We start from the raw sequence: 26881 nt of genomic DNA on the forward strand, positions 1-26881 counted from the left end.
TTGGGTTATAAGCCTCTTTCAGCAACTGGATCATCCTTTTTTTCTTGAAATAGTTAATTCTTCTATGGAGAGTAAAATGTCTGTGAAAGGGAAACTAACGGACCCAAACTTCTTTTCAAATTGTACTGTTTTATTCAATAGCCTTTTAAAAAAAGAGGTGTGTGTGTGTATGTGTGTGTGTGTGTGTGTGTGTGTATGTATAGCTGTATCTATTTAGGTAAGTTTTGTGTTTTGCTTTGTTTTCACTGCAACTAACCAACTTCATGTTAATGTTTTCAAGTAGATTGTAGACTGTCATATAACCTGACATTAAAATATTTAGATATAAAACTAATATGTTATGATTTAATTCATAAAAAGAAAGAAATGTATACATACAATGAGTACATAAGACTAGAACACTAAACAATTTTCATTCCTGATTTACCTAGTGACAATAGTCATAGGATGGGAATATATAAATGCTTGATTAATATAATTTTTAAAAGAACATATATTTTGTTTATTTACTGTTACATTCTAAATAGGATTAATTCAGGTAATACACATGCCAACTAACTCAATGTGGTTTAGCACACTAGAATTTTAAGTGTATTTATATTACCAATAATTATCTTTGAGGAATCTAATAATAATAACCTTGGACATGATACTTTGTATGGCAATAGCAGTATGAAAGCAATTGATAGTTAGAAATGATTTATAGCAAATTATCACGTTTTCTTAGATTTAGACAGGACAAACCATTTGTCAATGCTTTTTAAGGAGCAATGAGAGAATGTTAGACTAATTTCCATTCTAGTACTCTTTTGAATTTCAACTTATATGAATTTGTTTTAATATTTCATTATGAATATTAAGATGTAAGACTGACAAGCAAAAACATCCCAAAATTTGCATTTGGTTGACACACATTGGTATATGACATTTATACCTCAAACTGACTTATTGATTTTTGCTTCTAAATCCATTCAAAAGTGGGCCACATGTAAATAACGATATGTTCATCTGGGTGTGCAGTGTTAGGTAAATACCAATTGTGTGAAGTTGGTAGAGAGCGTTGTTCAAATCTTTTATATCCTTAGTGATTGTTGTTTACTTTTTCTGTCAATTACTGAAAAAAGGTGTCTTGAAGTATGTAAACTGAACTGAAGAATTGTATACCCTCACTTCTGCAAATTTTTTATTTAAAAATTTTGGAGTTTTATAATTAGGACCATACACACAGGCATTAAAGATTGTTGTGTCTTTTTTATTAGTGGACCCTATTATAAATATCTTTCTTTCCACCTGGTAGTATTTTTTATCCTGTAGTCTACTTTTACTAATCATTCTTATGATTAGTGCTTACATATTATATCTTTTTCCATCCTTTCACTTTTAATCTCTCTGTCCTTATTTGTAAAGGGCCTTTCCTATAGACAACATGTAGTTAGTTCTTGATTTATTTTTGCATACAGTGTGATAATATCTACCTTTTAACTGGAGTGACTGGACCATTAAATTTTAATTTAATCTAATTATCATTAAAGTTGAGTATAAATATCACTAGCTATTTGATTTCTGTTTCTCATTTCTTCTTTGTTTCTGTTTCCCTCTGTTCATGTCTTCTTTAGAATCGCTGTAATTGAATATTTTAATAATAATTTCATCTTCATTATGGGCCTATTTGTTATTTCTGCTTGTTTCATTTTTTTAATGGTTGCTTTAAGGATTATAATGTACTAATCCATTACAGTCTAGTGTCAAGTAATGTATGTCATTGTCACCTGCGGAAACCTCAGAACTTTACAACAATAATCTCATATTTTTCTCCTTCCTTCCTGTGTGCTTTAATTCTAAATCCTTTAATACTAATTGTACTGCTGCTCTACCAGGAATAAATTTCCCCAGATAATGCTGATTTGAAAAGCGCTTATTTTAAGAAGTAGATTACTGATTGGCACTTTTTTTTCTCTTTCAGTTCTTTATTTTTTCTTTTTAAAAATTTATTTCTTTTTATTTTCATAGATTTAGGGGTTAGAAGTACAATTTTGTTACGTGGTTATATTGCATAGTGGTGAAGTGGATTTTAGTGTAACCATAACCCAAATAATGTCCATTGTACCCATTAGATAGTTTCTCATTCCCCGGTCTCCTTTCATCTTCCCATCTTCCTGAGTGTCCATTGTCTATTATTCTACTATGCCCACATGTACACACTATTTACCCCCCACTTATAAATTAGAACATGTGGTATTTGAATTTCTGTTTCTGAGTTATTTCACTTAAGATAATAGCCTCCAGTTCCATCCATGCTGCTATAAAAGACATGATTTTGTTTTTAATGGCTGAGTAGTATTCCATGGAGTATATGTGTATATGTAAATATCACATTTTATTTACCCAATCATCTGTTAATAGACACTGATGTTGATTTTATATCTTTGCTACTGTAAATAGTGCTGTGCTAAACATACAAGTACAGTTACCTTTTTGATATAATGATGTATTTGCTTTTGGGTAGATATCCAGTAGTGGGATTGCTGGAACAAATGGTAGTTCTATTTTTTAGGTCTTTGGGAAATCTCCGCACTGTTTTCCATAGGTTATACTAATTTACATTTCCAGCAACAATGTATAAGCATTCTTTTTTCTCCTAATCTTCAACATCTGTCATTTTTTGACTTTTTAATAATAGCCATTCTGACTGGTGTAATATGGTATCTCATTGTAGTTTTAATCTGCATTTGTCTGATGATTAGTGATTTTCGGCATTTTTTCATATGCTTGTTGGCTGTGTATATGTTTCTTTTGAAAGATATCTTTTCGTGTCCTTTGTCCATTTTTTAAGTAGTTTGTTATTTTCTTGTTGAATTGTTTGAGTTACATGTAGATTTTAGATATTAGTCTTTTGTCCAATACACAGTTTGCAAATATTTTTTTCTCATTCCTTAGGTTATCTGTTCACTCTGATATTTCTTTGGCTGTGCAGAATTACTTGTGGATCAACTTTAACTCTCATTTGTCTATTTTTATTTCTCTTGCATTTGCTTTTGAGGATTTAGTCATAAATTCTTTGCCTAGGTCAATATGTAGGAGGGTTTTTCCCAGATTTTCCTCTAGAATTATTATAGTTTCAGGTCTTACATTTAAGTCATTAATCTATTTTGAGTTAATTTTTGTATAAGGCAAGAGACATTATTCCAGTTTTATTCTTCTGCATATGGCTACCCAATTTCCCAACACCATTTATTGAACAGAGTGCCCATTCACCACTGTGTGTTTTTGTTCATTTTGTCAAAGAACAATTGGCTGTAAATAAGTGTTACAGCCAGGAGGGAGGAGGTACCCTGCAAAGCTACAGGGGCAGAGCTGCCCAAGACCATGGGAGCCCACCTCTTGCATCAGCGTGACCTGGATGTGAGACATGGAGTCAAAGGAGATCATTTTGGAGCTTTAAGATTTGACTGCCCTGCTGGATTTTGGACTTGCATGGGGCCTGTAGACCCTTTGTTTTGGCCAATTTCTCCCATTTGGAACAGCCGTATTTACCCAATGCCTGAACCCCCATTGTATCTAGGAAGTAACTAACTTGGTTTTGATTTTATAAGCTCATAGACAGAAGGGACTTGCCTTGTCTCAGATGAGACATTGGACTGTGGACTTTTGAGTTAATGCTGAAATGAGTGAAGAATTTGGGGGACTATTGGGAAGGCATGATCAGTTTTGAAATGTGCAGGTGCATGGTGCAAGCTGTCAATGGATCTACCATTCTGTGGCCTGGAGGATGCTGCCTTTCTTCTCACAACTCCACTAGGCAGTGCCCCAGTAGGGAATCTGTGTCAGGGGTCTGACTCTACATTTTCCTTCTGCACTGCTCTAGCAGAGGCTCCCCATGAGAGCCCCACCCATGCAGCAAACTTCTATCTGCGCATCCAGGTGTTTCCATACAACTTCTGAAATCTAGATGTAGGTTCCCAAACCTCAATTCTTGACTTCCATGCACTCTCAGGCTCAATACCATGTGGAAGTTGCCAAGGCTCGATGTTTGCGCCCTCTGAAGCTCTGGCCCTAGCTCTATGTTGGCCCCCTTCAATCATGGCTGGAGTGGCTAGGACACAGTGCACGAAGTCCCTAGACTGCATACAGCACGGAGACCCTGGGCCCAGTGCAGGAAACCACTTTTTCCTCCTAAGCCTCCAGGCCAGTGATGGGAAGAGCTGGCACAAAGGTCTCACATGCCCTAGAGACATTTTCCCCATTGTCCTGGTGATTAACATTCAGATCCTTGTTACTTATGCAAATTTCTGCAGCTGGCTTGAATTTTTCCTCAGAGAATGTAATTTTATTTTCACTTGCATTGTCAAGCTGCAAATTTTCCAAACTTTTATGCTCTATTTCCTTTTTGAAACTGAATGCCTTTAACAGCACCCAAGTCCCCTCTTGAATGCTTTGGTGCTTAGAAATTTATTCTGTCAAATACTCTACATCATTTCTTCAAGTTCAATATTCCACAAATCCCTAGGGCAGGGGCAAAATGCTGCCAGTCTCTTTGCTAAAACATAATGAGAGTCAGCTTTGCTCCAGTTCCCAACAAGTTCCTCATCTCTGAGACCACCTCAGGCTGGACCTTATTGTTCATATCACTATCAGCATTTTTGTCAAAGCCTTTCAACAAGTCTCTTGGAAGTTCTGAACTTTCCCACATTTTCCTGTCTTCTTTTGAGCCCTCCAAACTGTTCCAACCTCTGCCTGTTACCCAGTTCCAAAGTCACTTCCACATTTTCAGGTATCTTTTCAGCAACACCCCATTCTACTGGTACCAATTTACTGTGAGCAAGTCACATCTTACATGGATAGTGGCAGGCAAAGAGAGAGCTTATGCAGAGAAACTCCTGTTTGTTAAAATCGTAAGATCATGTGAGACCCATTCACTACCATGCATGATAATAGCATGGGAAAGACCACCTGCCCCCCTGCCCCATCCCCCATGATTCAATCATTTCCCACCAGTCCCTCCCACAACACATGGGAATTATGGGAGCTACAAGATGATATTTGGGTAGGGACACAGAGTGAAACCATATAACACACATTGTTAGAAAAACCACAACCACTTCCGCTTTCTAACCTCTAATAGCCATCTCCTCTTTTCAGAGAGACCACCATGCTGTACTTGGGTTTCTTTCATATAATGGTGGTTCTGAATGCCTTCACACAGGAAGCAGGGGAGAGTGCAGGGCTCATCTTATGTATTTACCTTCTCCCAGAGGTCACAATCCTGCGTGCCTTTTGTTCAATGTTTGCAAACAGTTGTTTTTTACATTTTGTGCAGTTTTATAGTTCTTTATGTTGGGAGAGAAAGTCTTGTTCTATTTATCCATCATGGCTGCCAATTAAATTCTCTCCTGAGGTGCGTTTTTAAAAGTCTAGCCATATTTTTTTCTATATACCAGTTATATCCTTATCAGTAGTCTGCTGTATAAAACACTCAGACATTCATACAATAATTACGTGACTTTTTTTTTTTTCATGGAGTCTTCCTCTGTTGCACAGCTGGAGTGCAGTGGTGCAATCTCGGCTCACTGCAACGTCTGCCTCCTGGTTTCAAGCAATTCTCCTATCTCAGCCTCCTGAGTAGCTGGGACTACAGGCACATGCCACCATTCCCAGCTAATTTTTGTATTTTTAGTAGGGACGGAGTTTCACCATATTGGTGAGGCTGGTCTAAAACTCCTGACCTTAGGTGATCCACCCGTCTCAGCCTCCCAAAGTGCTGGGATTACAGGTGTGAGCCACTGCAGCCAGCCTCAAGTGACTTTTGATAGATAATGAGGTGATGGGGGTAAGAGAGTTACATTTACATGCTAGCCAGAAATGATATTTTAAATGATGATAAGCAAGGCTATTACTGATTAACAAAATGATTACATTTGACTAATCTTTAAAGAAAAGAGTAAGTTTTGCACAATGATAAACCATAAGACTTGAACTATACACATATATAAAAAGAACAGGTATATATTTCAGGAAAGAGGCCAGTTGATGAAAATAAATAGCCTGCCAAATGAAGGAGTGGGGATTACAAAGAATGAGGCAACCAGGCTTCTAGCCAAGGTACTGACAACTAAGAATGATTTTCAACTCAACACAAAAGGATACTTGGCCCAATACGTATGGAAGAAAATGGGGTATAGAAATCTGTGATGAATGGGAACAGACCAAGCAATCACAAAAACCAAAGGCACCACTGAGCTGCCTAAACTGTGTTAGTAACATTCCTAGGGCATCTATGGAGAGGAAACAGAGAAATCAGTGCTGTGAGGTTAAAGAAATATATTCGTGTCTGTTCTCTTCTTCCAGATCTGGAGCATACAGCTAAACATCTTACAGAGTCACAGAGGAGAGAAGTTCGCTCTTCACCACATTGAGGTTTTCCCACAGGCCAAGAGCACCATGATGCCAAGGCTTTTTAGTAAAAGCTATTTAGAAAGCAGTAACAGAGTGAGAATGCAGAGCTGCCTGATTTGCAAAAAACAAGACATCTAGTGTTACTAACCAGAGATATCATTTCTATATCACCTCAATTGTATCCAACCAGCTCTACGAACATGCTATTGTAGAATATTGGTCTAGAAACTAGGAAAATAAAAGCAACTCAACTTATTCTATCCCTTGAGTAACTTACAATTTGGAAGAATAACCTGAGATTTAAAAAAAAACATTCAAAAGTTTGGTCAGTAATTATTTGTAATTTATCTTAGTGAGAAGATATAAAATCCCATACAATAAGGTAATCAGCAAATATTGCAAAAATGTTAAATTTTAGTAGGATTAATGCAGAATAAAAGTTTAATATAATATGATGTACTTTTGAAATTTATAACTTAGTAATATTAATATAAAACATTGCATTTAGTAAAGTCCACAAGGGTCATCAGGGGTGATTTTTCTTTTCTATGGTATTCTATTTTTATTTCCTGTAGTATTTTAAGGTTCCATTAATTAAAAAAACTTAAATGTCATATATAGTTCTACTATTTTATGCAGCTTAGAATTTTCTAATTAAGAGCCATAAAGCTTCAATTTCCAGATTCATGATCTTGAGAGAGGATAGTGATGAGACCATTGTGATGACAAAGGAAAGACTAAGTCAATGTGACTAACAGTTTTTCTTCTGCCAGCTGAGATTACAAGTCTGGGAGGCTGATTTACACCCACTTTATTTTAAAAATACTTCACAATTCTGTGAACATGAATTGAGGTTTTTTTCTTCTGTCTTTATTATGGATAAGAGTATAGGACAATAAATGAGGCCTCATATATTTTATAATTCACTGATATGAAAAAAATGAAAAATGATAGTTGAACATGCAAGTTGACCATACCTAAAATTTGATAATTTGCTTTAAAATGTCTCTCAGGCATATAGAGAGTTTCTGGTACCTATAAATGTGGGTATTTCATGGTACAATTCAGAATTATAATTTTCCTTAAATGTTTTTAGACTTCCCTGAAAGTCTAAAAATGTGGAAATAAAAGATTCCTTGGAAATATTAAAATAGCATGAAATTACTTTTCTCCCTAAATTATCAAATCCATAGATTAGACTCAATAGCCCTAAAGGGTCTTGAGTAATAAGGGTTCCCAGAAACCTACCTCTTATACACATTTTTTTGCACTCTTCCAGACTTTCAAATCGATTCTGATTTCCTTCACATCCCCCATATATAAATTCTTCACACTGTCGTGTGAAAATATTGAAGAAAAATCTTTTCATGATTGCTTTACATGGGCCATCATCCGCCTTGAATGCACAAAATGAATGCATAAGTTTCAGTGGTGGCAACTCAGTATCTATAAGGTAAAAACAAAAGATACAACATGTAATCTCCATCAACACTATAATAATGTTTTTCATTTCCTTTTTAATATGTCCCGATTTTAAGGAAAAGTGCAATAAAACATACTAAGAAACTATAAAAAGTTATTCAGTTATCAAAATGGTAGATAAAGTTAATAAATTCACCAAATGAGGCACAACTTCTAGACTCTTGTTAGAGAGGTATTGCTTAAATCGTACCAACCGAGCTGGGAGGGAATTGAGTAGTAGTTGTAAGGCAACTTTATTCAAGTGGATGTGTACACGATAGACCTCTTTTAACTCAGCTAATGGACTGTTCTTTGAATTTCTCTCCCTAACCCACACTTGTGTCACTTTTTACACATAAAACAACCCTTTAAAAGCAACAGCATATTCACATTCATATATATATATATATATATATACACACACATATGTATATAACACTATATTAAACCATTCCCTAATTATAAAAATTTATGTGTTTGATGTTATGAAAAATATACTTCATGGTGCTTTTTTTTTTAGCTTACCATATGATGCTTGGGTTTTAATAATGTTGAAATAATGTAAATAATGCTTTCTATGTTTTAAATAGAATGAGGCAATTCTTTTGACTTCAAATTATATATTTTTTCTTTAAATATTTAACTACTAATTTTCATAACAGAATTTTGTACCCTGGGAATGGACATACACATAGAGGAAACTCAACTAGATTTTTTAAACATTTAATTTTTTTCAAGTCTAATAAAATTAATAGAAGCCTAATATTAAATAAGGTCTATTTGTTTACCAGTAAAGATACTGAAAATTGTGGGTGGTGCAGCCAAAAGAATAATGACAAAAATGCCATATAATACTTCTTGAATATTTTCTGCATATTGAGTCTATGTATTTTCTATGTCTTTGGCAATTGATTATTAATCTCTTATGAGGAATATTGAAACCTATAAATGACCTAAACCAACTTTTCCTCTAGAGGGCAGCAATATTATATTGAATTAAACAGATGAGTATAAATATCTTGAAAAAAAGTGTTTTCATGCATTCTAAAATAGTTTACTTTGAACAACAACAAAAAAATGAATGACTGAGACTTTAATATTTTCACATAAAATGTTTTTAAAGCATAAAATACAGGATAAGTTTTTGGAGTATGATTGTCTCAAAAGAAATCAGTTTTAAATTTCCTGTAATTTCAAAACGTGAATTTTTTGAAACAGAAAATATGTGTATAATAAAAGTTAAATTAGATAATTTTATTAATTGCATTCCACCCATAATATATTATTATTCTAATCATCAATTTTGAATTAATAGCAAGTATTAGTAATGTTAAAACTCTTTGTAACAAAATGATTGAAATGATATTGTTAATTTTTTATATGAGTCATAAAATTGTAAGTAGCCTTGACAATCTTGGAAGGGTTAAAAATACAGCTTTCTATACATAAGTTGGCATTTTCATGCTGTTTGATTCACGTGACACTAATTATTTTTGAACACGTAAATTTTATCTCAACTACTAACACTGCTTTCAATTTTAAAAAATACTAGTTAAATTTACATAATACCATCTCATTATTTTGATCTATTTGATAAGTTAATTGATTTTTTTTCAACTGAAATAAATTGAGCTGACAGAACTGATAGAAGAGTATGTTTTTCAGGTCCAGAATTTGTTAACTTAGAATAACATATGACAGAGAATTATCATGATACAGGGATAGTTTCAGCACCAAACACAATTGTCATAAAATAGCTAACTAGCAAGTAAGAATGTTGATCAAATCTTTAAAGTTGAGTTTTATGCACATATGCATTTGTGTGTCTTCAAATTTCTCTGGAGTTATATTCAATTGACAAAATATAATATTTGTGTTTACCAACATGATTTTTAAAATAATTTTAAACCAATAACAGTGTCACTAAATCCAATAAATATCTATAGTCTATATACAAATAATTGTATCAAAGTGAGTTAAGAAATGTTGGTGAATACTGACAAGTTTAAATGTCATTTCTTTTTTTTTTCAAATCCTTTAGCTAACACTTTATGTTGATGAACATATCTAAAATATGATAATTTGCTTTAGAAGGTCTCTCAGGCATATAGAGAGTTTCTGGTACCTATAAATATGAGTACTTCATGGTAAAATTGTCCATTTTTCTTAAATTAGATACACAAGTACTTTTTAATAGAAATTCATAACATAAATATAATTGAGGATTGCTAAAAATACTTTCTAAAAATCGAAAAATATATGAACCAAAATGACTTGTTAAAACACATTTTCTCTATCACTGAAGTTATAATTGTCAGTATAAGTTTAAAAATCATTGAATTTTTTTTCTGAGTGGCACATTTATGAATAATTGTAAATGCTGTTTATATTTTTTGTCTTTACTTAAGGATTTTAGGATGCTAAGCTGACATTTTGAGTTGTTATGAGAAGCCAGAAAATTTGGTGTGAAGACCCTAAGTGGTGCGCCTGACTTACAGCAGGCCCACAATAAGTATCATCAAATTTCGTATCGTGAGTTTCTGAACTCTAGACGTGTTTGTTTTGAAACCAATAAAAATGTGACCTATCAGCTCCTTAAATATGGGACCCCAGAATTCACATAACAAAGCAGGAATAAAAATATTCTGGCATTTTTAATTTTACAGCTATATACCATTATCTCAAATTGCTGTAGAAATTCTCATATAATGTGATGTTATTCATTCCCAAGTTAACATTACTTTAGAACTTTAGAGACAAATTATTGAGGCAGTGTTTCAGATAGAAAACTTGAATAAAGATCTGTATCTGCAGAACACAGGGAAATTTACCTAATACCTGCATTGCCATGTATATTCAGAAAAATCATTTTTTATAAATCAATAATTTTATCAGGTACTAATTGATGATTTCTCTACTTTTTATTTTTAATATATTTGATAGTGTTTATCATCAAGCTAAATCTTTTTTCCATTTTCTGCGTTAAAGATATAATCACCTGTAGTTCAATCTGCTATTTAGTAATTTCGCCAGCAGGTGGCGGCAGTGCACTACAAACGCAAAAGCTGATAAACTAGCTGTAGTAGTCGTACCTAGCAATAATAGCTAATGTTGCTCACTGAGTAATTACAATACTCTTGACATTTTTGTAATTGTACCCTTTAATGATCATAACCACCTACTGAGTTAGGCATTATTATCTTCACTTTATAAATTATAAAATAGCATTGCAGAAATTAAGTAAATAACTTAAATTCATACCATAAATGATAGGTTTAAAATTGATCCTCATACGGTTTTACAATAGCTATCTCACGCATTCTTAATAACTGCATGATATTGTCACAGATATGTGACGGACATTCCTAAAGTAGCATTTGGATCAAGCATACAGTTTTAATTATATAATTTCCACTCAATCAACAACTCTTTTTTCAAACCTTCACCTTTATGAAACTAAAAATGGTTTCAATAATGGAAGTAGGTGATAATTTTCTAGAAATTTTCTAGGAGAAACACTAAGTATTAACTTTTATGAATTATATATTGTTAATTATTAGGTGATTATTTGTCTTTATTCACACTTTAATGTATTTCTTATAGAAATCCTGTATTAGAATATTCTTTGTGCAGTGATCTTGCAGCCCACACCTAAGCACAGCATCCCTGGACTCAAGCAATGGCCAGGTGTGCTGTGTGACCCACAGTGCCATGCCACTCCACCCAAAAGGGATGGAAATCTGCCTTGGTTTTCATTTCTTATTTTGAATAAACCCTTTTGAATGTTAATAATTGGGTATTGACCATGTCTCAAGCACTGTGCTGTCACTACAGATATGACAGTAAATTAGATGACAGCAGCCCCTCGTTCATGGAGCATATAGACACTAAGGACTTACATAAATATTCAGAAAGTCCTGGGTGCTGTGCGAGTGAACAGTAGGATGCCTAAATTAGCCTGAAGGTGTCAGCAATAACTTTCCTGGGACTCGAAGGAAATATTTACAGAGGTAATAATTATCTGCCAGCAGCCATGAAAAAGCAAAACACATACAGGGCAATCTAAAAGGAATTTAATCTGATCCAGTCATATAAATAGAACTTGGTTTATATTGAATCATTTGCATTTGATGTCATGAATTTTATGTCTCATAGTCTAAAGGTTACAATCCTGCCTTCCCCTCCCCTCCCCCCACCCCATGTCCTGGGATGTTGGATAGAAGCTTACTATAATATTTGCTGCCTGAAAACATGTCATGCCCTTGACTGTAAGAATGCTTATCCTCTTGGAACTAATTTGCGAATCTAGGGCTGTCAGGTAACTTACCATCTAAGAATCCGCATGCTGCTAGACTCTAATTGAAGGATTTTTTTTTTTTTTTTTTTTTTTTCTGGCAGGGAAGAAAAAAACACATGTACCTTTTGCCTTCTCCGTGTCAGAAAATGCGCCAGATGCTTTTCCACTTTTTATATAAAAACCACAGGAAATTAGTTATTTACATTATTCATTTACAGCTTGGGACACTGGTAGTCAGAAAGTTTAAATAACTTACTCAGTCTCACAAAGGTACTAGGTGGCAAACTACACCTGCAAACTCAGGTCTGTCTGATTCTAAATCCTACAAAAGATTCTTGCCTTTCACTAAATGTTCACTCTTAATTTTCTCTCTTCTAGCCCAATGGAATTGTTTTAAAAAGCTTATCACCACTCTTTTTATTGTCATTTTTGCCTTATCTAGACTTTAATTCTAGATTATCCTCCCTGCTGATTTGATGGCTAAAAAATCATCTACTATTTACTTGTGAGAGAAGCAATAAAATTTGATATATTTTTCTATTAATGAGTACTTTATTTCAATTAAATAATATACTTCTATAAAATGATGTTATGATCTTAGCATCATGTGATAAACTGTATCTCCAAAATAGAATTTTTTCAGATGTGAGATAAGGTTATTATAAAAATTAATTTTAAATAAAAAGAAAATAAAACTAGATAAAACTGCAACTAATTGGTGAAGAGGTCTTTAAGTCTAGCTTAAATATCAAAATTCTTTGTTATCCACCTAGGTTTGGAAGCTACCTTGTAGTAATTTTAAATTCTGGCTTAATTACTGATGACTTAATTCTGGATTATTGATTGACTGTGGCAGCAGCAACAATTTCAGGAACTTCCTGGTTAACCAGTATTCATTTTCTCAGTCCAGTTGAGGAAAATTGGACTGGGACAATACAGGGAACACTTGGATCTATTTGCTTCTCACTTCCCACAAGTGAGATTGCCTGTTTTTTCCCTGTTAGGACTTATTTTATCTTCCACCTTCCTTGTTTCTGTAACCTCCAGAATGTTAGAATTTTAACCCACCAACTTTTGAGAAAAAAGCTGAATGAGGGATTGAAACTCATAATGTTCAAATTCCTATTTTCAAAAAGGTACATTAGGGTTTTTACTAAATAATGCTTCATCTCTAGGAAATTTTTGTAACATGACTTCCCCTTGCAGAGCCCTCAGAGAACCAAGCTTGATTGAATCTCCTTCCTCTTTCATCAACAACAGCACTCTCCATGCTTCTGTCACTTTGTTTACTACTTTATACGGAAATAAACTGTCCCCCCTTCACACTCCCCTAGGAAATGGCGAGATTCTTGAGCACCTTATCTCAGCCATACATGTTTCCCTAGCACCTTCCACAGTTTCAGGCCCAGAAGATGTATTTATTCAAACTTTATTAAAGTACACTGAACACAGTCATTTTAAAAAGCTATTGGAGATATCAAATAAGAATGCATTTATGGAAATCTTTTTTACATCTTAAACCGCTATAGAAAAATAAGCTATCATTTTGTTAATATTCTCTCATTAATACCAATGCTTGAGATTTCTGTCAACAATTTACTAATTTGCCACAAAATGTTACGTTAAGAAAGGTATATATCCACAATAACCATCACCATACAGTCTTCTCCTTGCTCTATTTTTATTGTTAATATTCTCATTTTTAGACACAGAGTTTTATGGCATTAGATCTAACTTATATTACTAGATCCTTTGGTGTCCTGGTTGACTAGATTTTTATATTAGTCTCGACTGGGAAGTTTTGATTTTGGAAATATGGGGAAGAAAGAGAGAATAGCTGAAACCTCAGATGTCTGAAGTTCCCTTTCCTCCTCACACTTTTCCTAGCCAAAGGGTAGCATCAAATATCATAGGGAGCTGTTTTTACAACATTTTGCTCCTTGCAATGGCCCAGAGCTACTCCAGTGTTTAATACTGTATGCTGAAAAAAAGAGAGAAGTGTTTCAGCTAAAGTTACTTGGTTTCGGACTGTTTAAAACACACATGTGCGTGTATACACACACACACCCCCCCCCACACACACACACATTATGTATAATAAATTTCCAAAGAAAAATATCACTTCAATCATAACTAATTTCCCTCCACAATGGAAAAATATGGTAGATTTTTTAGATTAAAATTGGGAGCTTTAACTAGCTTAAAAAGATAAATGATTCTAATATTTTACCTGTGATAATTGTGTGTTCTTCATCTTCCTCAGAATCAGCATTAAGATGCGCAGGGGCAAGATTAAGCAGCAGGCATATGGAAGCCCAAAGTGCGTGTATTTTCTTCATTGTGTAAATCACCTCTGAAATACAGAACCCATACATATCTAATAAATAAAGTGTTAATACGCACTCATTTACAGACTAGTAAACATCATATGTGTACTTCATATGCAAATTTCTATGCCATTTTATGTGTATACACATACATTTCTCTGTGCATACTCAATGAGTCATACTTAAAATGTATATGTAGTATTCAGAATTATGGGCAAACACATTCAGTGCATATATTTATTAATATTCAAGCAAACAGGTCATATTTCAACTTTGAAAATATAAATAAAAAGGACAGTAATTGAGAGACATGGGTAAATGCTGATCAATATGGCGAAGTATGTATTAAAGTCCATTTCCATGTGCGATTTTACTTTCCGCATTTTTCGCACAGCTATTCTTTCTCAGTTAGAACCAATAATTATTTAGGCATTTTTCTATTATTTCTTTAATGCAACTTTTAATTCCTGATTTATCTTTCCCTCTGCTCTAGTTCTTCTTTTAAAAAGGAAACACATTTTCAGAATTTTCATCTTTGTTTCCTTTAAAAAATACATTATTTACATCAATTTCCTAACCAGGTTTTCTGTCAGATAGCAGACAGCCAAAACAGAGGACAAAAGAAGTGTCTGACATTCGAGTTAGTCCTCTTTCCCAGTTCATTATTCCCCAGTTTAGGGAGTTATCTGATTCAAAAAGTTTCACAGAAAAGTGACTCTAAGTGATAAGCCATCACTCTTACACTCTAAAGGAAACAGATTTCCATAGGAGAGTGAGACTTTTCCTGTTTCAACGTTGTTTAAAGATCTATCACCAAAAAAGAAAGAAGAAAGAAAGAGAAAGAAAGAAAGAAAGAGAAAGAAAGTCACCTCTATGTTTTTAAAGATGACTTCTTCTTTGGATTTAAAGGTGGAAGGAAAAGTGTAATGATCATGCAACACAGAAAAATAAAAGAAGGGAACACTTGTTTCCTTCCTGTTCTCAGCCACCAGTGCCATTCCAGTCAGGAAGGAATGCGAGATCTTATCGGCAAACATTCGCAAATACAGGGACAGACACTCCATCAAAAACAATCTAGAGAATTATCTGGTTTTGTCTGTAGCAGATCACAGCTGCAATATACACCATTGTGGGTAGCCATATAATAATGAAGTAATAAATGCTATTATGCTTTAAGTTTCATTAAAATCACTAGTGAGATATATAACCTTTTTTTCTCACACACTTTGCAGGTGTTAACATACATTTGATTTTTAGTCAGTAGAGATGCCATATATCTTGTAAATCATACCATAAACCATTTGAATTCACAAATATATATACATATTTATATAGATACATGATTTTGAAGAATCTTTAAACTTCTAATCTTTATCGCATTTTTGAACACATATTTTTCAGAGATTCATTTATTTTCATTTGATTCTTTGAAATATACTATCCTGCTATACTTTGAGTATAAAATACAGAGTGTGCTCTGCATCGCACAGTTCAGGAAGCAGGCTGAGATTGGGGGCCTGCTGAAGCCCTTGAGAGAGAGTGCTCTAAATTCAGCAAGTTCCTCTCAAAAAATGGCGACCTAGGGTATTGCCTAAACTTAGTACTTTAGACTTTCGTTGGGTGCTAGGATTAGAAACCAGCTCTGACAAATTTGGATCATCAGTTTATTTATTCTAGAATATGTGGAACAATCTGAGATGACAAGGGCAGGCTTGCATTGGTTCTCAGAAACAGCTAGAACTGGTGAGCTGAGCACCACCAGGTATCTCTCATTGTGGCTACACTCCTTAGACAGCTTTATTTTCTCTCAGTGTGACCCAATCTTCTCTGCATAGCATGATGCATGAACAATGGACTGTCCTGGGTTTTAAACCTTAAGAGTTTTTCAATCAAAATAGTGTGACTACTTCTCTTTATGGTCCAGGCTTAAACAGCTTGAGACGAGCTCTGATAGTTTCAGCATGAAACAAGGGACACCTTTTGGACCAATCCATTTGAGTTGGGAATTGTAGAAGACCATCATAGATTTGGTGGACCCAAAACCAGCCCGGGGTCAGGAATAAGAAAATGTAATGCCATGGCAAATGTTAATGGAACCATATGGTTTGGGTGGTGGAAAGGGACAAGTATAACTCCCAGAAGGAGGAAATTGTTGCTTTCAGAAGGGAAGGGTGTTGGACAGATAAATGACTGTATGACTATATGACTATATACCACAGCAAGCCATAGCTAAATAGTAGCATATGTAATTTTTTTTAAAAAAAAGAAAAGCAAAAGGCAAATAAGGTACATGAATTGCAGGAGGAATCAAATATCTAAATTTTTACTCAAAAATTCTGTCTGGTTCTGGGTGATAACAGATTTAATGTAGGGATGAATCCATGCACCAACTTCTATATACCATGCAAAATCTTTTTCCTTTTGGAAAAATCCAACTTTCTTAAAATTAGAAAACAGAAGTTTATAAAACACCATTTGCGGATCTCCTCCCTCCATAGATCAGCAGAGAATTTGCTGTAAAGATCTGCTTGATAAGCCCATAATCCTGGCTTTCTAATAGAAACATCTTCTTTTAAAAAAATTGACCCTATTATTTAAAAAAGTTTTAGATTTACAAAAAAAAAATTGAGAAGAATGTACAGACTTCTCATACACGTCACACCCAGTTTCCCTATTAACATGTTACATTAGTATGGCGCACTTATTATTAATATACCAAAATTGATATATTGTTACTAACTAAAGTCCATATGTTAATCAAATATCCTTAGCTTTTCCCTAGCATGTTTCTGTTCTAGCAACCCATCCAGAATACCAAATTGCTCTAGTTGTCATCTCTCCTTAACTTCCCTTGGCTGTGACGGTTTCTCAGATTTTTCTTATTTTTGATGATCTTGACAGTTTTGAATAATACTCTTCAGGTATTTTGCAGGGTATCCTCTTACTAGAATTTATCTGATGTTTTTACTCATAATTAGACCAGGGTTATGGGGTTTGGGAAAGAAGATAACAGAGTTAAAGTGCCATTTTTGTCACATTATGACAAGGATACATACTACCAACATAATTTATGACTGCTATTGATCTTAAATACCTGACTGGGGTAACGATTGTTAGATTTCTCCACTATGAAGTTACTTTCTACCCCTAACTTTCCATATTGTTGCTTTATTTATTTTTTTATACTTTAAGTTCTGGGATATATGTGCAGAACATGCAGGTTTGTTACATAGGTATACACATGGCATGTTGGTTTGCTGCACCCATCAACACATCATCTACATTAGGTATTTCTCCTAATGCCATCCCTCCCCTAGCCTCCCACCCCCTGACAGACCCTGGTATGTGATGTTCCCTTCCCTGTGTCCATGTGTTATCATTGCTCAGCTTCCACTTATGAGTGAGAACATGTGGTGTTTGGTTTTCTGTTCCTGTGTTAGTTTGCTGAGAATGATGGTTTCCAGCTTCATCCGTGTCTCTGCAAAGGACATGAACACATCGTTTTTTATGGCTGCATAGTATTCCATGGTGTATATGTGCCACATTTTCTTTATACAGTCTATCATTGATAGGCATTTGGGTTGGTTCCAAGTCTTTTCTATTGTGAATAGTGCCTCAACAAACATATGTGTGAAAGCATCTTTATAGTAGAATGATTTATACTGGGTCAAATGGTATTTCTGGTTCTAGATCCTTGAGGAATTGCTACACCATCTTCCACAATGGTTGAACTAATTTACATTCCCAACAATAGTATAAAAGAGTTTTTATTTCTCCAGCATCTGTTGTTTCCTGGCTTTTTAATGATCACCATTCTAACTGACCAGTGATGATGAGCTTTTTTTCATATGTTCGTTGGCTGCATAAATGTCTTCTTTTGAGAAGTGCCTGTTCATATCCTTCATCCACTTTTTGATGGTTTTGTTTTTTTCTGTAAATTTAAGTTCTTTGTAAATCCTAGATATTAGCCTTCTGTCAGATGGATAGATTGCAAAAATTTTCTCCCATTCTGTAGGTTGCCTGTTCACTCTGATGACAGTTTCTTTTGCTTTGCAGAAGCTCTTTAGTTTAATTAGATCCCATTTGTCAGTTTTGGCTTTTGTTGCCATTGCTTTTGGTGTTTTAGTCATGAAGTCTTTGCTCATACCTATGTCCCGAATGGTATTGCCTGGGTTTTCTTCTAGGGTTTTTATGGTTTTAGGTCTTATGTTTAAGTCTTTAATCTATCTTGAGTTAATTTTTGTATAAGGTGTAAGGAAGAGGTCCAGTTTCTGTTTTCTGCATATGGCTAGTCAGTTTTCCCAACACGATTTATTAAATAGGAAATCCTTTCCCCATTGCTTATATTTGTCAGGTTTGTCAAAGATCAAATGATTTTAGATGTGTGCTATTATTTCTGAGGCCTCTGTTCTGTTCCATTGGTCTATATATCTGTTTTGATACCAGTACCATGCTGCTTTGGTTACTGTAGTCTCATAGTGTAGTTTGAAGTCAGGTGGTGTGATGCCTCCAGGTTTGCTCTTTTTGCTTAGAATTGTCTTGGCTATACACACTGTTTTTTGGTTCCATATGAAGTTTAAAGTAGTTTGTTTTTTCTAATTTTGTGAAGAAAGTCAATGGTAGCTTAATAGGGATAGCATTGAATCTATAAATTTCAATAGATGATTCAATATTTTTCAATATTTTCAATATTGATTCTTCCTATCCATGAGCATGAAATGTTTTTCCATTTGTTTGTGTCCTTTTATTTCCTTGAGCAGTGGTTTGTAGATCTCCTTGAAGAGGTCCGTCACATCCCTTGTGAGTTGTATTCCTAAGTATTTTATTCTCTTTGTAGCAATTGTGAATGGGAGTTCACTCATGATTTGGCTGTTTGTCTGTTATTGTTGTATAGGAATGCTTGTGATTTTTGTATTCTGAGACTTTGCTGAAGTTGTGTATCAGCTTAAGGAGATTTGGGGCTGAGAAGATGGGTTTTTGAAATATAAAATCATGTCATCTGCAAACAGAGACAATTTGACTTCCTCTCTTCCTATTTGAATAAACTTTATTTCTTTCTCTTGCCTGAGTGCCCCGGCCAGAACTTCCAATACTATGTTGAGTACGAGTGGTGAGAGAGGGCATCTTTGTCTTGTACTGGCTTTCAAAGGGAATGCTTCCAGGTTTTGCCCATTCTATATGATATTGGCTGTGAGTTTGTCATAAATAGCTATTATTATTTTGAGATACGTTCCATCAATACCTAGTTTATTGAGAATTTTTAGCATGAAGAGGTGTTGAATTTTATTGGGGGACTTTTCTGCATCTATCGAGATACTCATGTGGTTTTTGTCATTGGTTCTGTTTATGTGATAGATTAAGTTTATTGATTTGTGTATGTTGAACCAGCCTTGCATCCCAGGGATGAAGCCAACTTGATCGTGGTGGATAAGTTTTTTGATGTACTGCTGGATTTGGTTTGCCAGTATTTTATTGAGGATTTTCGCATTGGGATATTTTCGCATCAGGGATATTGGCCTGAAATGTTCTTTTTTTTTTGTTGTGTGTCTGCCAGGTTTTGGTATCAGGATGATGCTGGCCTCATAAAATGAGTTATGGAGGTGTCCCTCTTTTTCTATTGTTTGGAATAGTTTCAGAAGGAATGGCACCATCTCCTCTTCGTACCTCTGGTAGAATTCGGCTGTGAATCTGTCTGATCCTGGGCTTTTTTTGGTTGCTGGGCTATTAGTTACTGCCTCAATTTCAGAACTTGTTATTGGTCTATTCAGGGATTCGACTTCTTCCTGGTTTAGACTTGGGAGGGTGTATGTGTCCAGGAATTTATCCATTTCTTCTAAATTTTCTAGTTTATTTGTGTAGAGGTGTTTATAGTATTCTCTGATGGTAGTCTATTTCTGTGGGATCAGTGGTGATATCCCCTTGATCATTTTTTATTGTATCGATTTGCTTCTTCTCTTTTTTCTTCTTCATTAGTCTGGCTAGCAATCTACCTATTTGCTGATCTTTTCAAATAACCAGCTCCTGTATTCATTGATTTTTGAAGGGTTTTTCCTGTCTCTATCTCCTTCAGTTCTGCTTTGATCTTAGTTGTCAGATATAAAAAGAGTTCCTCTTTAAAAGTTTGGCTTGTTTAGCATCCTTGCTCTTTGTTCCCTACTCCCAAAGCCAAACTACATTGCTTATCCTTTATGCCTCCCTGTTTTAGTTTCAGTAAACAACTTTCCTATTATTCCTTGTCTACAGAGCCCACATCTGCTAATCAATCTGTAAATTACCCCTCCCATTGTCCACCAGTGTAATCGCACCCCTGCCCCTATCAAGTTAGCCAATCAAGTTCAGTGTTGATTGTATAGTCCAACTCCAGCTAACAGAGACTAGACATATGTCAGAGATGATAAATTCATCTTCAAAATGTTTTAGTTCCGTGTTCTTCCCATTCTTTGTTTCTCCAGTTTCTATAGTTAACTGTGCTATAAACAACCCTTCCCACCAGTCCTAATCTATAACTTACATCTGTTCTGTTCCCTTAATTACGCACTCTACAACTATTCTTCCTGCTGAAACTACTGTCCTACCACTGTAACCCACATCCTTGCTCTATTCAGATTAGCCAATCAAAAATAGCTTAGATTATACAGTCCAACTCAGCCAGTAAAAAAAAGGCACAACAGTAAAAGCCCCTCGTGTTAAAAATAAAAACCCCTGCCCACCCCTCTTGGTGTGCTTTCAAAATGACATGCGAATAACACCCTTCTACTAAGAGAGGAGACCACCCCTCATATTGTCTTATGCCCAACTTCTGCCTCCAAAGAAAGAAGTAAAAACTAAAAGGCAGAAATGAAATCCACAGGCAGGCAGCCCAGCGCTGTGCCCTGGGCCTGGTAGTTAAAGATCGACCCCTGACCTAACCAGTTCTGTCATCTATAGATTCCAGACATTGTATGGAAAAGTATTGTGACAATCCCTGTCCTGTTCTGTTCCATTCTGATTACTGGTGCATGCAGCCCCCAGTCATGTACCCCCTGCATGCTCAATCAATCACGACCCTCTCACACAGACCCCCTTAGGGTTGAAGGCCCTTAAATGGGACAGGAATTGCTCACTTGGGGAGCTTGGCTTTTGAGATGCAAGTCTGCCGAAATTCCCAGCTGAATAAAGCTCCTTACTTCTTTAACCCGGTGTCTGAGGAGTTTTGTCTACAGCTCGTTCTGCTACATTTCTTGGTTCCCTGACCAGGAAGCGAGGTGATTAACAGAGGCCGAGGCAGCCCCTTAGGCGACTTAGGCCTGCCCTGTGGAGCATCCCTGTGGGAACTCTGGCCAGCTTGAGCGGATCCTGAGAGTGCTCCTGGCTAGGCATTTGCCCCAGTGGAATGCCTCTTTAGAGCAGTGCATGGCAGGCCCCCGCAGAGGGTCAACGCAGTGGCTGAACACCGGGAAAGAACTGGCACTTGCAGTCTGGACATCTGAAACTTGGTAAGACTGGTCTTTGGAACTTGCCCACTCCATTTGAGTGGAAGCGTGGCCTGATCACCCACGGTGTGTCTGTACCAACACTTTGGTTTTTGTTTTTAACTTGACTTGGATTGCTTGATACTCTGGTTTTGGTTTTGACCTGACTTGGATTTCTTGATACTCTGATTTTGGTTTTGACTCTGGTTTGGTGTAAACTGTAAAAGTGTCTGTGTGCCCTTTTTACCCGTTCTTTGTTTTGCGGTGTGCATGTGGTGTGAGTGTAGTGTTTTGTCTCGAGGAAGCATGGGTCAGGCACAAAGTAAGCCCACCCCACCAGGAACTATGTTGAAAAATTTCAAGAGAGGATGTAAGGGAGAGTATGGTGTTACTCTGACACCAGGAAAAGTTAGAACTTTATGTGAAATAGACTGACCAGCATTAGAGGTGGGTTTCCCATCAGAAGTAAGCCTGGACAGGTCCCTTGTTTCAAAGGTATGGCACAAGGTAACCTGTAAGCCAGGGCACGCAGACAAGTTCCTGTACATAGATACTTGGTTACAGCCGATTTTAGATCCCCTCCCTCCGGCCCCACAGTGGTTGAGAGAACAGCAGCATAAGCGGCTGACAGAGGGAAGGAAAGACCAGCAGAGAGAGAGAAAGAGAGGAAAGAGACAGAGAGGAAAAGAGGCAAAGAGAGAAAAGGACAGAGAGGAAGAGATAGAAAGACAAAAAGGGAGTCAAGGAAAGAGAGAGAGCGATATACAAGTAGTTAAGAAAAAAAAACAGTGTACCCTATTCCTTTAAAAGCCAAGGTAAATTTAAAACCTGTAGTTGATAATTAAAGGTATTCTCCATAACCCTGTAACACTCCAATACCACTTTGTTGTCAGTGTAAACGAGGGAATACCCCAAAAGCACTGAGGCCACTGATAACCCCTAGACTTCCTATCAAAAGTCCTTAACCCAGTAACCTGTGGATGGCCCAAATGCATTCAATCTGTAGCGGCAACTGCTTTGCTAACAGAAGAAAGTAGAAAAATAACTTTTAGGGGAAACCTCATTGTGAGCACACCTTACCAGTTCAGAAGTATCCTAAGTTAAAAAAAAAAAAAAAAAAGACAAAAATGTAGCTTACTAACTTAAAAATCTTAAAGTATAAGGGTATTCTGTTAGAAAAAAAGATAAAAGATGATTTAACATTAACCACTGAAAATTCCCTTAACCTAGCAGGTTTCCTAAAGGGGATTTAAATCTTAATTACTATACAAAGGTTCAACCAGATGTAAGAGGAACTCCCTTCAGGTCAGGACGATAGATGTTTCCTCCTGGGTAAATGAAGGAAAAAAAAAAGCCATCTATACCAATTCTAAGTTAATTTGAACTAAACAAGGTCTTATTAATAGCAAAGGATAATTGAAATCCCAGACTTACAAGGTTTTCAACAAAAGTAAATTTTGCTAAAAGTTAACAGTGTAATATGTATTATAGTAACTTCTAATCTTGTGGCCTTAGACAGTCTAGTCCACAGACATAAAGGAAGTTTGCTTTGGAAAAGAATGGTTATCATCTTCAAAAAAAAAGGGAAAAAATGGAGGGAGGGGTGCAAAATTTATGTAAAAAGAACGTTATATGGTAAATTATTGTTCTGAAATAAATTAACTGGTTGTTTAAAGAAAGAAATGTTTGTAATAAGTCAGAAAGTTAAGGCATGTCAAAGAATTGTCTGTGAAAGTCATGAAAGAGAAAAAAGTTATAAAAAAGAATTTATGCAATAAATGTTGTATAATTTAAAAGCAATTGGGCCTCCTGAATGTAAAACTATTGAAGAAACAGTTTATGTGCAAGGTGTATAAGGAAAGTAAAATATATCTTTGGCAAAGGGATTATAAGGAGGCATAAGAATGTGGATTTTTACCTACATTAAAAGGTTAAAAAAAGTTTTGTTTTGAAGGTTTAAGCAAGTTTTAAAACATTAATCGTAAAGAATATTCTGTGTGTAAACATATTAGCTAAAGTTAAAGAGCTATCATCCAATTTTTCTGTGAACTAAACATTAAAATAAAAACACGACGGGTTTTTCTTAAATCACTAACCTGCTCTTTAACAAAAATTATAAAAGATTAAAAAGAGTCTATAAAAATCTTACCTTATGGTCTGACATTAAAAATTGAATAAATATGTCTACGAAGTTTTATTAAAACTAAGTTTAACATTAATAACACACTAATATAAAGGTGAAATTTAGCTTATCTGGTATAAAAATCATACAGGAAGCATTGTCAAATATAAAATGGTGTTTGGCTTTCTTTGGTCTAAAAACTAATAAAAATAGGTGCTGAGAAATAAAAATTTCGTGGTAGAAAGGCACCAGGGACTATAAAGTCCACTGCTGATGTCCCCACATTTAAAACAAAAGATTAATTTCTTAAAAATTATATACTTGGTTTATCTTCCACTTTCCTTTCACCCAAAACTAAAAGTCTTTTAGCACATGTACCACCCCTAGAATTTCTGGTAAACCAGCACCAGCCTAAAGATCACGTAAGAAGGAAAACTCGAGCCAGCCTGGGAAGGAGCTTACCTTGTGCTGCTAACCACCGAGACTGCTGTTCATACAATGGAAAGGGGATGGATTCATCACACCCGAGTCAAGAAAGCACCACCCCCTCCAGAGTCCTGGGCCATAGTCCCAGGAGAAAACCCTACCAAACTAAGCTAAGAAAAATTTAACTCTTTCATCTATTCTATTACTCTTTCTTCTTTCCTTGCTCTATTGCTGACCATCTAGTTATTAACATAACCAAGTCAATTTTGCCCACACTATTGCATTTAATGCTTGCCTTGTTATACCCTGTGGAGACTTGCCAAGTCAAAGACAGCTCTCTACTTCAGAAAAGTACCTCTGTCCTTCCTGACTCTCCTCAGACTGGGCATTAGTAAATTGGGACCATTTAATCCAGGGAGATTTCCATAAAGACCCCAGTGCCAACTAGGAGTCTTGCCCCCCGATGTAGAGCTTTTATGCCATAGTTGGTCCAACACTCTGTGGACCACTAAACAGCAAGGATGGACTTCCCCAACTGGTTTTTGTAATTTCCTAAAACCATACATTCATTTTACTAGAGGATCATAGAAGTAAAAGACTTAATACAAACTTTGGCAATTAAACAGGTTACCAAGATGCAAATGCCTGGTTGGAATGGATCAAATATTCCCTCCACATGTTAAACAAAAGCAATTCTTATGCTTGTGCACATGGCAGGCCAGGGGCCCAGATTGTCCCCTTTCCACTAAGGTGGTCCTCCAGTCAACCAGGCATGGGCTGCATGGTAGCTCTTTTCCGGGATTCTACAGCCTGGAGTAATAAATCATGCCAAGCTCTTTCTGCTATATCCAGAAGTTCAGCACCCTGTGGGTCAGCCCTCAAGGGCCATCCCACTTTCGTCTCCCAACACTAGGTTCACTTCATGTCTCTCATGACAGGGAGAAAACTTAGCATTCCTTGGAGACCTGAAGGGATGCAGTGAGCTTAAGAATTTTCAAGAGCTTATCAATCAGTCAGCCCTTGTTCATCCCCAAGCGGATGTGTGGTGGTATTGTGGTGGATCTTTACTGGGCACTCTGCCAAATAACTGGAGTGGCATTTGTGCTTTTGTCCAATTGGCTATCACTTTCACCCTGGCACTTCATCAACCAGAGGGAGGAAAAATAAGACATCATAAAGCGAGAGAAGCCCCTTATGGGTCTTTTGACTCTCACATCTATTTAGATGCAATTGGAGTCCAAAAGGGAATACCAGATCAATTTAAAGCCCAAAATCAAACAGCCGCAGGATTTGAGTCAATATTTTGGTGGGTGACAGTTAATAAAAATGTAGATTGGATAAACTACATCTATTACAACCAACAGCAACGAGCTTTTCATGAGTTAAAAGAAAAACTCATGTCGGCCACAGCCCTGGGGCTACCTGACCAGACAAAACCTTTTACACTATATGTGTCAGACAGAGAAAAAAAAAATGGCGGTTAGAGTTTTGACCCAGACGATGGGGCCCTGGCCAAGGCCAGTGGCCTACCTCTCTAAACAACTAGATGGCGTTTCTAAGACTTGGCCCCTATGTTTGAGGGCCTTGGCAGCAACAACCCTGCTAGCATAAGAAGTGGATAAGCTGACGCTTGGGCAAAACCTAAAGATAAAGGCCTCCCATACTGTGGTGACTTTAATAAATACCAAAGGACATCATTGGCTAAAGAATACTAGACTAACTAGATACCAGAGCTTGCTCTGTGAAAATCCCTGCATAACCATTGAAGTTTGCAACACCCTAAACCCCACCACCTTGCTCCCCGTATCAGAGCGCCCAGTTAAACATAACTGTGTAGAGGTGTTGGACTCAGTTTATTCTAGCAGGCCCAAACTCTGAGACCGTCCTTGAACATCAGCAGACTGGTAGCTGCACGTGGACGGGAGCAGCTTCACCAACCCCTGCAAAGTGACTCTGAAGAAGATGACAAGCCCTGCTCCAGTCACACCCAGAAGCTGACTGGTCCACGCACAGCTGAAGCATGAAACTCATCACGGACTCATTTTCCTTAAAATTTGGACTTGTACAGTAAGGATTTCAACTGACCTTTCCCAGACTGAGGACTGTTCCCAGCATATACGTCAAGTCACTGCAGTAGGACAAAAGGTTGCTACAGTTCTATTATTTTATGGTTATTATAAGTGTGCCAGGACTCTAAAAGGAGCTTGTTTGTATAATGCTATTCTGTACAAGGTATATAGCCCTGGAAGTGACCAGCTTGATGTGTGCTATAACCCATCCTTTTTCCTAGTACCCATAAAAACAGGCACACTTCTAGGCTTCCCAGTCTATGCTTACCGAGAAAAGAGAAGCATAGCTATAGGCAACTGGAAAGATGATGAGTGGCGCCTTGAAAAAATCATAC

The 26881-nt window shown here is 36.1% G+C and overlaps 2 protein-coding genes across 3 annotated transcripts in view; one reads left to right on the plus strand and one right to left on the minus strand.

The window, feature by feature from the left end:
* GULP1 (GULP PTB domain containing engulfment adaptor 1) overlaps positions 1 to 26881 on the plus strand; it is a 1103064-nt gene that overhangs the window by 29711 nt on the left and 1046472 nt on the right. The gene's annotated exons all lie outside the window — the stretch shown is intronic.
* Positions 1 to 26881, minus strand: part of TFPI (tissue factor pathway inhibitor) — a 91669-nt gene that overhangs the window by 25431 nt on the left and 39357 nt on the right. For both annotated transcript variants that reach the window (XM_055289961.2, XM_055289962.2), the window contains exons 2-3: positions 14382 to 14504; positions 7642 to 7839 (exon numbers count right to left, since the gene is read on the minus strand). In XM_055289961.2, coding sequence (XP_055145936.1) covers positions 7642 to 7839; positions 14382 to 14490 — 307 coding nt within the window. In that variant the 5' untranslated portion in view covers positions 14491 to 14504. The remainder of the gene's footprint in view (positions 1 to 7641; positions 7840 to 14381; positions 14505 to 26881) is intronic.

This window comes from Symphalangus syndactylus, chromosome 8, assembly GCF_028878055.3.
Source record: "Symphalangus syndactylus isolate Jambi chromosome 8, NHGRI_mSymSyn1-v2.1_pri, whole genome shotgun sequence".
Lineage (NCBI taxonomy): Eukaryota > Metazoa > Chordata > Mammalia > Primates > Hylobatidae > Symphalangus > Symphalangus syndactylus.